Consider the following 13,023-nt stretch of genomic DNA (forward strand, 5'->3'; position numbering starts at 1 on the left):
ACCAGACCTAAAAGACTCTCTGCCCTGCTAGAGGGAAGATGGCTAACCCTTGCTATTCCTGGTCCATCTGTTTGAACACCAACACAACTCTTGGCTTTGAAGGTATAGCATTCTTTACAAATTTGTATGGGCATAGTGTGAAGGTTCACATTTTATAGACAATGTTTTTTTACAATGAGCTTTGAAGACTTTGTTTTGGGAAGACAAAAATCAGGATACATTCTCATGTGCATGTAGGATAAAGTGTGGACCAGAATGCCCTGGGTCTTACTTTGAATTCACTCCTACAATAACTTTTTGTTCTTGTTTAACCTGGTGTTCATTGCAAAGCCTGTCAGTTGCCCAGGTATTCTGGATTTCATCAGCCAATGCACTTCCTCAAAAAACATGTCCCAATAACAAGGGCTCTGTAAATCCTAGGAGTGAGGCAGTCCTATGGTTTGAATGTATCCCCTGGAAGTCTGTGTGTTGGAAACTTGATCCCCACATTCATATAGTAGCAGAGGTGGGGGTTTGAGGAGGTAATTGGGATTGGATGGACCCTAAGGGCGGAGCCTCCATGATGTTACTAGTAGCTTTATAAAAAGAGAAAGAGAGACATGGGTCAATACGTGTTGTCCCATGCTGCAAAGCCCCCTCCATGGTATAATGGAGTAGAAGGCCCTCACAAATGCTGGCACGGTAGTCCCAGACTGTGTTCTGAAGAACCTCTGTGATTGAGCCCTCAGTGTTCAATTACAGCAACAGAAAATGGAGTAAGACAGTAGGAGACTCAAAAACAGAACTTCTGTGCGGCTTCACGAACAAGGTAGGCAAGCGATCTGTGTAGGCGCTCCCTCCTGGGGCTTGTGGATCCACCTCTCCACTTCTCTGGGTAAGTCTGTGAGGTCCAGAAGAAGGAGCAATTTCTTTCTTTACACAGAAAGCTAACACTTAAAAGATCCCAAGGGGGAAAAAAAAGATCCCAAGAAAAGACAACATCATTCCCATGGCTCTTTGGTATTTACCAGTCAATAAAATGCCCCCAATGATGCGCCGAAGAATGATTCTGTGCTTTCTACAAATCTCACAAATGATATCATACTTTCTTTCCAAACACCTGCAACATAAAAGCAAAAGGCCCACAGAGTAAACACCCAAACACAAGATATCTGGCGTTTGAAGCCTGGGCTAGGCTTCGTAAGCAACACAAACAGGTTTCTGAAGCCATGTCTCAAAGCAGAAATGGAACATTCATCTTTGACGGACACTAGCCATAACGTGGATTAACGATTGAATGAGGGAGAGAATAGAATGGGGATGGATAACCATTATATACCACCAGGTATATAACCAATAAACCACGGGAAGGACAGGACTTCTGACTAGAAGACACACAATGACATATCACTGTGGGAAATATTCATGGTTAGGAGTGTAGGTGAAAACGTGTACTGAGATTCTGAAATACTACTCTAGAAGATGTTAGGTGAATTGAAGTGTCAGGGTCTAGTTCAGGAAAAGCCAATAATGCACTACCCCCCAGTGGAGGAGATAGTGTTTTTAAAGTAGCAATAGTAAAGAGCCACTTTTAATAGACTCTCTGTCTGCTGCTCATTGACTTTACCAGATCTTTTAAAAGCAAAGAATGTGTGTAATTCATTGCAGCCATTGACCCTGTGAAGCAAAGTCACTGGCGTAGACACTGGCTTCATTTGGCCATCTAGGAAGAAATTCTCAACCCACCGGTGATTGCTTCAGTGCCGTGAACATTGGTGAAACCCAAGGATATGTGACTCCTCAAGAGAATTTTGCAGCCCACTGGATCAGAGCCTCATGAAGTAAATGAAGGATGAAACTTGACAAATGTCCTTGACAGTGTACATATATCAAGATCTCTCAGCCTATATTCTAAGTGGTGTGAGACACATTATTCTGAGGCATAAGAATAACAGTTCTTCTGGAGCTGGGGATGCGCGGTGGTAAGGAGTGCACACTAATCCTGAGGAGGACCAGGGGTTCCTGGCACCCACATAGTGCCTCACAACCATCTATAGTACCAGCTCCAGGGGATCCAATGGCCTCTTCTGGCCTCCACTGGCACCAGGTACATACATGGTACATAGACATACATGCAGGTAAAACACACATACACTAAAAAATAGAGAAATCTTTTAAAAGTTCTTTAGAGATATAGCAATTTAAACAAAATTTTACATAGGAATTTAGAAAATGGACCCATGTATTATGACGCAGTATCTGCCTGAAGTTCTGGACTGTTTGCTCTCAAGTGAACTGACCTTGGGTAGGTCACGTCTTCAAGCTTCATTATGAGAACCCAAAAATCAAGATAATAATACTGCCTCAATCAGGTGTGATGGTTCACACCCATAACCCTAGCATCTGACAGCAGGCAAGAGGATGGTAAGGGCAAATTCAAGGTCACACTGGATGTCTCTCCTGTTTTAGGAGATTATAAAAACTTGAACTAATTCAAGGCTACAAGATAAAAAAGGCAACAGTTTAATTTTTGTCATTATATTTCTTTGTTTTATGTGTGTATTTGGGCACATGTGTGCCACAGAACAAATGGGGAAATCGGACAATGCTCAGCAATTTGTTCTCTCTTTCCAGCAGGTAGGTCCTGAGGGCTGCAGCCAGGGCACCAGGCTTGGCAGCAGGTGCCTTTACCACTGAGCCATTGCCCTGGACTAGTTCCCTGAGATTTAATGTAGGCTTTGAGAAATCAATTATTATTGATTGATATGGAGAAGATGAATTGACTCTTTATCTAGGGATTGGAGCCATTGGTTAGAAATTTATACCTTTAATGAGAAGACTGTCCTGGGTGAATGTGAAAATAAATACTGGTTCCTAGGGCAACATCTTTTCAAACTGACCACATCTATCACCCCCAAAGGCCATTAATTTTTTCCAAGTGGTGCGGATGGGTGAGGCTCGAGGTGGTGACAATTTCTTATGAAGCATACTAAAATTTAATTTATAAGAGAATAAAACAAAATGACAAAACATAGAATAAAACACATAGTGGGTAGATGTGGCAATGTCCCTGGTTTAAGAACGGTACCCTTTTTGATGCTCATCCTGGTCATCATCCTCCAGGTCATCTCGGTTTCCTACAGACTCTTGCTCAATCGTGATCTGCCTGTCATCCTGGAGATCAAGCATTGGAGAGAGAGAATAATGAGTATCTGGGCACCACGGACTCAGGACTCCTTTGCTCAGCATTCAAGCAAAGAATGTTCAACAATCCTTTTAAAATTATTATACAGGAAATGGCTCCTCTTATCTACTGCATGGACATTTTTTCTTTTTCAGTCACCAGAAATTCAGGATCACACTTATTCCTCTTTCCTTCCAGAGGAGCCTCTGGTAACCCCCTATCACCACCTTTTTCAATTTTTAAAAGCGAACATGTGGCCGGACGGTGGTGGTGCACGCCTTTAATCCCAGCACTCGGGAGCAGAGCCAGGAGGATCTCTGAGAGTTTGAGGCCAGCCTGGGCTACCAAGTGAGTTCCAGGAAAGGCGCAAAGCTACACTGTGGTGGTATTGTGTTCCCCAAAATATTGTGTGTTCCCTGAAATAAACATATCTGGGGGCAGAGAACAGACAGCCACTAGAACAAAGCCAAAATTGGTGGCTAGAAAATGGGAAGAGTAAACTATAGCAGAAGTTGGGCGGTGGTGGTGCATGCCTTTAATCCCAGCACTTGGGAGGCAGAGCTAGCTGGATCTCTGAGGTCAAGGCCACTTTAGAAACAGCTAAGCATGGTGATCCACACCTTTTATCCCAGAAACCCAACCTTTAATCCCAGGGAGTGGAGGCAGGAAGAGAAAAGTATATAAGGCGTGAGGACCAGGAATTAGGGGAGAAAAAGCATGTAGTGAGTAAAGCATTCGGCTGGTTAAGCATTCAGGCTTTCGAGCACAGTTCAGCTGAGAGCCATTGGGATGAGGATTCAGAAGCTTCCAGCCTGAGGAAAAAGGATCACCTGAGGAACTAGCAAGGTGAGATAGTCATGGCTTGTTCTGCTTCTCTGATCTTCTAGCAATCACCCCAATAACTGGCCTCGGGTTTGGTTTCATTAATAAGAACTTTTAAGATTCCTACTACACTACACAGAGAAACGCTGTCTCAAAAAAAACAAAACAAAACAAAACAAAACAAAAAAAGCGAACATGTTTGCATTTCTGATTTTGTTCTCATTTCTTCTGTAATCATTCGACACCAGACACCAGCTCTGGTTTGGGGAAGGGCCAAAGGAAGTTAACAACAAAGGCTGTGTAATTCTCCCTTTACATTGAACCAGCTCATTTTCAGAGTACTGAGACCAAACAAGGATTGGCTTGCAGATATGAGCACCTGCCTCCTCCTTCAAGAGCTGAGACTTCCCTCTGGACTCACAAAGGTATTGCCCTTGTCCTAATGACTTAAGTGTAACAGGCACCTGAGCCGCTTTTTGTGAATAGTTTTTCTGGGAACAGTCTGACCTTTCTCCCAAATACCCATGACCTATCCTTTCCCCAGAATAGCTCCCTCTGTCCATCTCACAATAATTCTTCAGGTGCCGGGGAGCGTTCAGGTGCGGATTGGCTCTAGACACGCACTGGCAGGTGTGATGCCAGAGCTTCTGCTCACTGCTGCTCGCAGAGTGGCCTTTTAACCTCTGCTCTTCAAACACAGAGACAGATCACTTCCGACCCAGAAAGACACCAAAGGTCACACAGCACGTAGAGGACTCTCCCACTTCTGCCTCCTGTCAGCTTTGTTTCTGGAGTGGTCCTCAAGAACTAGGAAGGCATGGGCCACAGGAAGAGAGGCTGAGTCCAACCAACTTCCAGATGCTACAGTCCGCCATTTATGTCTTCTTTTAAAAACAGACTTACTTGTTTTTGTTTTATGTGTATCAATGTTCTGCCCATAAGTGTATGCACCACAAACATGCAGTGCCCCCAGAGGCCAAAAGAGGGCGTCGGAGCTGGGCGGTGACACACGCCTTTAATCCCAGCACTCTGGAGGCAGAGCTAGGTGGATCTCTGAGTTTGAGGATAGCCTGGTCTACAGAGAGAGATCTAGGACAGGCACCAAAGCTACACAGAGGCTCAAAAAACCAAAAATAAATAAATAAATAAAATAAAACAAAGATGACTAGACTGCTACACAACTCCAGGGAGGCTACCTAGAAAACGGGACCCTAGGAAAGACACAGGGATCACCCAATGACAGAGAAATGGATGAGATCTACATGACCAACCTGGACGACAGTGGGAGAAATGAAGGGCAAGGTTTGAAGGAAGGGAGGCTTGGAGGATCAGAAGATCCCAGCTGGATCAGGAACAGAAAGGGAGAACAAGGAATGGTAGACCATGATGGATGAGGACCACATGAGAACAGGAGTGGGCAGAGTGCTGGAGAGGTCCCCTGAGGTCCACAGTGATGCATCCTCTGTAGACTGCTGGCAGTGGTCGAGAGAAAGCCTGATCTGACCTAGTCTGGTGATCACATGGCCAAACACTCTGAAGGTCGGGCTGGAACTCTCATCCAGTGACTGATGGAAGTGGATGCAGAGATCCTCAGCCAGACCCCAGGTGGAGCTCCGTGTGTCCAGTTGTCGAGAAGGATGAAGGACTGTGAGAGCGTGAATTGTTGAGACCAGGATTGGAATAAGCACAGGGACGAAAGGCCAGACGAATGGAAGCACATGAATTATGAACCAAAGGCTGTGGAGCCCCCAGCTGGATCAGGCCCTCTGGATAATTGAGACAATTGAATAGCTTGAACTGTTTGGGAGGCACCCAGGCTGTGGGACCGGGACCTGTCCTTAGTGCAGGAGCTGGCTGTTTGGAACCTGGGGCTTACACAGGGACACTTTGCTCAGCCTGGAAGGAGGGGACTGGACCTGCCTGTACTGAATCTACCAGACTTAAATGAATCCCCAGGGGAGTCTTCGCCCTGGAGGAGATGGGAATGGAGGGGAGGGGCTGGGGGGGAAAGCAGGATGGGGATGGGAGGGGGGAGGACAGGGGAACCCATGGCTGATGTGTAAAATTAAAACAAATATAATTTTAAAAAGGGGGGGAAAGAGAAAAAAGAGAAAGGGGTGTCGGATCCTATGGAGCCACAGTTACAGATGATTGTGAGCTGCCATGTGGCTGCTGGAAGTGGCAACCAGGTCCTCAGCAGAGCACCCAGTTCTCCTAACTGTTGAGCCATCTCTCCAGTCCCTTATCCATTTATTCCTACCTGACATCTAACTTGGCCAATACTTTAGTAAATATTTGATTTAAATGGTTGTGATGCTCTGTTGTCAATGTGTCCCAAGCTACCTGCCACCTATAGGATGCTTCTGTTTAATTTACCATGGACAGCAAATCTATCCTGAACCTCCATCATCATGGGTTCCAATCTATCCTGAACCTCCATCATCACGGGTTCAAATCTATCCTGAACCTCCATCATTACGGGTTCAAATCTATCCTGAACCTCCATCATTACGGGTTCAAATCTATCCTGAACTTCCATCATCATGGGTTATCTCCCACTTCTCCGTCACTGCTGGAATTTGTGTGTTTCTTCCTGCCACCATCTGCTTTCACCCGCTCCCTGATGGGTCGGTCCACTGTGTGCACAGATGTGTGCACCAATGTGTGCAGACCTACCAAATGGCTTCCTTTGACTTCACCAAACCAGCTGCTACTCAGCCTGTGCATTCCTGCTTTATGAAATATGGGAGTTTTGCCCTGTTCTTGTGTGAAACAACAACAACAAAAAATAGACTTTTTAGAGCAATTGCAGGTTCACAGCAGAAGTAAGCTGTAAATATGGAGACTTCCCATAGATCCCCACATGGTCCTTTCCCCTGCCAACAACCTGCACCAGAGAGGTCCATTTGTTACCACAGATGAGCCTACTACATTGATGGCCACACCAGTCCCATAGTTTACCTCAGCGTTGTCATGGCTATTATAATTTGTCAATTGGCTACATCTGGAAACTCAAGTGGCAGGGTACATCTGTGAGGGTTTTCCCTTAATTAAGTCATTTCAAGTGGGAAGACCCACTTTTAATCTGCATCTTTTGAGGTGAGAAGATCCACCTCCAATCTGACCATATCTTCTGCTGGCAGCCTTTGTAAAGGACATGGGAGAAGGAAGCTTGGTCTTTGCTTGCTTGCTCTTACTCTCTCTGGCAAGACTGTTCCTTCACTGGCATTAGAGCCTACTTCTTCATGATTCCAGTGTATACTGGAGACCAGCCGAGACATCCAACCTCATGGACTAAACACCTACTGGATTCTGGGACCTTCCATTGTTAGCCATTGTTGGACTAGCTGGACCACAGCCTGTGAGCCACTCTAATAAAATTCCACCCCCCATACACACACACACATTTACACACACACACACACACACACACACACACACACACACACACACACCATATATATTCATTTTGTAAGTTTTATTCCTGTAGAGAACCCCAGCTCATTTCTGGAGCACTCAATCTATGGATAAATGGATAACAGTGGATCTTTTCTGTTGTAGTATACAGGATGGTTTTAGTGGCCTAAAATTCCTGCTGCTCACCTCCACATTCTCCCTAAGCCCTGGAAACCAATATCTCTTCACTCCTCTGTGGTTTTCTCCTTTACCAGGATGATGCCACTGGGGTAGTGTGGGGTGTCCCCATTGTAATCTGGCTTCTCTCACTCTGCGATATGCATGGACAGCCCTTCATCATTTGTTTCTAGTGCTGAAAAATATTGCATTATTTGGACAAACCACTGTTTATCAGTTTTACTGACGGGTATCTGGGCTGCTTCCAAGGTTTGCCAATTATGAATAAAAGCTGCTGTAAGCATCTGTGTGGGGGTTTCCATGTGGACTGTCTTGTTTGCTGGAGGACACTTAGTGACACTAACAATGTAGGAAATGAGATAAGTGGTAAGTAAGATGGACAGTGTGATCCCAGTATCCACATGCACAAGAGTCTGTTTGTGTAAACACAGGCTACGTTCCAAGACATACCAAGACTCTCCCCTTGGATAAAATGACAACTTTTATCTTCCAGTTTTGCTGCAATGTTTTTCCCAGTTTTTGGTACTCAGGACTATTTTTCCCAATGGGTGATCTACATGAGTAACTACTCACTTTTTTTCCCCAGCAACTGAAGAAATTATACCTAAATCTAGTAGCACAGAGTTCCTTGCCAGATGTGGTGCCCATGCCTGTCATCCCACACTTGGGATGCTGAAGCCAGAGGATAAGGAGTTCAAGGTCACCTTCTGTGGCATATTGAGCTTGAAGCTAGCTTGGGTCACTTGAGACCCCCCCCCAAAAAAAAAACAACAATAATAAAATGAAAACAATAAACAAAGGCTGTGTAAGCTGAAGTCCAGTAAGGGACTCTCGGGCTCAGTGGAACTGAGGGAGGGCATCTCAATCGCCTTAACATTCAGGTGCTTTTCTCTTTTTGTCAGGAGATCTCACCCTAGGCTGGCCCTGCTCCTGCCTCTGCTGGGGCTACAAGGATGGGCATCCATGCTGGCCTACGACTGGGCTTTTGGCCTTGGGCTGGTTTCCCTTTTGGGGAACTCTGAGGCTGTCTGTAAAAGCTCGTTGTTGAGGCATGTGTGGTTCCTAGCGACTCTGCCTTAGACACACTAACCCCACGTCCTTCACAGGCAGCAGAGGATCACCATAGCAACAGTTCCTTAACCATCCTCCACACCTGTCCTACCTGCTTGGTGTTTCCTTGTTCCCCACTGGGCACAACTCTGCTCCTGACTGTGCTGTTTCCTGGTGTGTCCTGCTCTTTGAAGTCTTCATCCTGGGAAAAAGCAGAGTGAAAAGATAAGGAGTCAGAGGCCAAACACAAGTGTCCTTCAGTGAAGATTCCAGGAAGGACTGTGAGAAGTGGCAGGAGGCCAGCTTCAGGGTTCAGATGAGGCACCCAATTCAGGGAACTGCCAGGGAATTGTGGGCTCATAAGAAAACAGATGAGTTTTGCTTTATTTTGCTCCGATGGGAAAGATCCACATGCTGCACACTCTGAGGAAGGACAGACAGCTTCCCACCTTTGGCTCTGACTGCAGAGTCAGTACCAGGGGACTTGGGTGGGGGAACCTAACGTTTCAGCAGGGCAAGCGAATCACCTAGCTGAGGGACCACCCCTCAGGAAGGCAGATTCATCTTCAAGCCATGCTCAATGGATAGGAGAAATGATGATCCCTTTACAAAGATAATGCACTTTTCCTTCCCAGAATTCCTGGCCCTAGTGTGGACATGTGCATGAGCTCCAACTCTGAAGCTTCTTAAATTGGAGTAGTTCTGAGAAGCAAACTCTTCCCTTTTCTTTCCATCTCTTTTCTGGCCACAATTTCTCTAAAGTTTCCTTCTCTGCAGCATGGCTGCTTGTTCATATGTTGCTCACCTCCATGCCTGTTTAACTCAGCTGGCATGGCCTCTTCTTTCTCTCTTCTGGGTAGAAGCTCCATGTCCTGGGGCTTCAATTTTAAACTCTAATAAAACTGTCCTTGGGCTGGAGAGATGGATCAGAGGTTAAGAGTACTGACTGTTCTTCCGGAGGTCCTGAGTTCAATTCCCAGCAACCACATCGTGGCTCACAACCATCTATAATGAGATCTGGCTCCCTCTTCTGTATACTAAATACATAAATCTTAAAAAAAACAAACCACCTGTCCTTGTGTGTCTGTTCTTAAATAGTCTTCCTTCCTTCCTTCCTCCTCCTTTGTTTATTTTTATTTTTATTTTTTTTAGATTTGTTCTCACTTTGTGGCCCTGGCTGGCCTGGAACTTGCTATGTAGACCAGGCTGACCTTGAACTCACAGAGATCCTTCTGCCTCTGTCTCTTGAGTGCCCAGATCAAAGGTGTGTGCTACCACTCCCATCTTTAAATTCTTGTAAGGAGACTAAGACTCCAAGAGGGTAACCCAATCTGCCTGTAACTCATGGCACCTCTGGTGGGGCCCTCAGGAATTCCCGGTACTGGTACGGGAGGGAATGAAACGCATGCATACAAAGAACGGGAAGAGGACAGAGCAGTGGCCACCATCTGGGCACTCTTCACTATTCTGCATCCATGGATTCTTACATGTTCCTTTACATTTAAGTTGAAAATAACAGGTTCCAGGATCCTGAATTACATGTATGAATAAAATCAGGTTCCTAATTTAGAGATGCAGTAAGAAGAGGATTAAGGGGAAACTCCAACATGGTCCTGAACCCTAACCCTAAGACCAAGGACAGAGCATTCCCTCAGTACACTAACTCTCCCCTGGACTTTGGGGTTTTTATTTGTAACTGTGTGTGACACTCCACAGACCATATCGTTCTAAACCTTAGTTGTTTGTCCACACAACAGCATTTTCTTTCTGGCTCTTTCCAGAATCCTGAGATTTTCCTCCCTGGAGGAGCTTCAGCCTTCTGATGCTGACCATTCCTGCCACCTGCTGGCAGCATCTGAAATCTTTGCTGAAGGAATCAGACTGTGGGTTTAAGTCAATGATCACGAAAAGTGTGTGTGATTGTATGGTGTGTGTGTGTGTGTGTGTGTGTGTGTTGCTTTGCACACTCACAGAGAGAACCCTGAATGGGTTTTACCTTGTGTGCTGGGATTGCTCTGTCCAATGGACTCACACCCTGGTCTTTATATTTTCAGGAAGACAAAGGCCTCCCACTCAAGGATTTAGAACAGAAATAAGGGTTATTGTGGGTGTGGGTGGTGGGTGGAAAATGACAAGCTTCTCTCTTTAAGTTGGAACTGTGGGTCTGTAATAGAGGCATCTATCACTTACTAACCACCATTTCTTCCTGTCTATTTAATAAGTCAGATTACTGACACCTTTGATTCTCACACCTATAAGCATGCCTGTTCTCAAGTAGAAACTCCAGGACACTGACTGGAGGAATCATATGCATGTTTCAAAGCAATGGAGCAGGGGCTGAAAACATGCATGCATACATGTAAATAAAACTTAAAAACGTATTTACGATATTAAGATATCGAAGATTAATATTTTATTAAACATATTTAATGAGATATTGAAATGTATTTCTGATAGAGCATATTATACATCTGCTGGGGGATGTTCTGTATGTTAAATGTGTTGCTCTGATTGGTTAATAAATAAAACACTGATTGTGTTGTCTTTGGGATTTTTAACTGCAGAAAAACATTTGATTATAAAAGCTGTTGAAAAAAAAGCTGTTGAGTTAAACCAATATGTATATTTTAAAGATACCTTGACTTCAAAATTTGAATGTAAGGATAGGTTGCTTTGGGAAAGGAGGTTCTGCTTTTGTTTCCACAGAAAGCCAGAAGCTATGGATTTGTTCCAGATTAAGATACAACAGGTTTGACCAGCCAAGACTGCCTGAAAGGTCTCTGATGACACTATGGCCCAGATGATCCAACATCCAGAATGGTTTCAAGGCAACTGGCTCAGATGATACACCCTCACGGACTACTCCATAATTCTAAAATTTTCTTTGTGTTCCCATAAGATACAGCACCCCCCCTCCAGCAGGAAGTAGTAAGACAAGCTACACCCAAATTCCCAGATATAACAAGCTGGCTTTGGAGATGGAATTGGCTCACCCTTTCTCTAAACCCAGGCATATTGCTAAAAGAAAAGGTTGAGAGATTCTTTTGCTCCATATCAGAAGAGCCCTCTGGTGTGGGACAGAGAGAAAAACCAATATTTTTATTTAAAACAGGTTGATTATAAATGCAATCTCTTTCTAAAGAAGAAAAGGGGATAGTTTAGATATGACAGGATGAAAGGATAGATTAATGAACCTACTTTCAAAGAGCAACAAGTTGTTTGAAATGTTTTACATTGGTATAGATTTTAGTTTATTGATTTATTTACAAGTTTAAACTTAATTTTGTTATACTGTATATATATATATATATATTACTTTGTATGAGGTATTATGTTTATATAACTCATTTAGATTGTAATGGATAATTAAGAAATACAGATCAATTAGTCTTCTATGATAGTCAAACTTATAGTCATGTTAAGTTTTCTGGGTATACATAGAGATATTTCAGATAGACAGGTAATCTTCAAACACTTCAAAGACCTACAGAATATGGCATTTAAAATGTTTTAGAAATTTAGAATTTCTAGACAATGAGACATGTCTGCTCCTGGCAGCACCAATTTACTTCAGAGAGGAGGATGGGCATCAAAAACACTCCATATGGAGTTTATATTCACCTTGGCAAAAATAGCCATTTGGGCAAGAAACCGTTCTTGCCTGGACTGATTGACTGAACATGCAGGACCCATGGAAAGGTGACCACTGAGCTTTGCTTGGCAAAAATGGTCCTTCAGGTACCTGCTTCTCAGAGGAAACGGCCAGACATTCTACAGGACACTGAGAGAGGTGACTGAGAGATTCTAGTCTTGTGGGCTGAAGACAGATGCCCCAACTTTACAGAAGAACCATGGATGACTGTCCAAGCTGCCAGCTGTCTCTGTCTACTCTTGCAAGACTCTTGAAAGTTGCTTGCATCCATCTCCCATTTCTCAGGTAATATTATATCCTTCTGAGGTCTCTGATGTAGTTAAAGACTAGAGATATAATTTTCCTTAGTTATGATAAAAGATAAGTTAGATACGAAACCTTAGACTCACAAATATAAGACAGATAGGATAGCTTCTTTAATTTTGCCAAATAGACTAGTTATTATAAATAGACTAGATATTATAACTGTAATTCTTGCTTGATAATTGTTTTGTTATCTGTAATTTTACTATGTGAAAGTTAAAACCTTCCTTTTTGAAAAAAAGAAAAGGGGAAGTGCTGTGGGATGTTCTGTATGTTGAATGTGTTGCTCTGATTGGTTAATAAATAAAACACTGACTGGCCAGTAGCCAGGCAGGAATTATAGGCCAGACAAGGAGAGAGGAGAATTCTGGGAAGTGGAAGGCTGAGGCAGAGAGAGGCTGCCAGCTGCTGCCATGACAAGAGAGATGTAAGATACCGG

The 13,023-nt window shown here is 44.0% G+C and overlaps 1 protein-coding gene across 1 annotated transcript in view; it reads right to left on the bottom strand.

Annotated features, from left to right (window-relative positions):
* Slc28a3 (solute carrier family 28 member 3) overlaps positions 1–13,023 on the bottom strand; it is a 55,603-nt gene that overhangs the window by 24,399 nt on the left and 18,181 nt on the right. Inside the window, exons 2-4 of the mRNA XM_036186705.1 lie at positions 8,742–8,831; positions 3,068–3,153; positions 1,008–1,099 (exon numbers count right to left, since the gene is read on the bottom strand). Of these exons, the coding sequence (XP_036042598.1) occupies positions 1,008–1,099; positions 3,068–3,153; positions 8,742–8,831 (268 nt within the window). The remainder of the gene's footprint in view (positions 1–1,007; positions 1,100–3,067; positions 3,154–8,741; positions 8,832–13,023) is intronic.

This window comes from Onychomys torridus, chromosome 5 (assembly GCF_903995425.1).
Source record: "Onychomys torridus chromosome 5, mOncTor1.1, whole genome shotgun sequence".
Classification (NCBI taxonomy): Eukaryota; Metazoa; Chordata; class Mammalia; order Rodentia; family Cricetidae; genus Onychomys; species Onychomys torridus.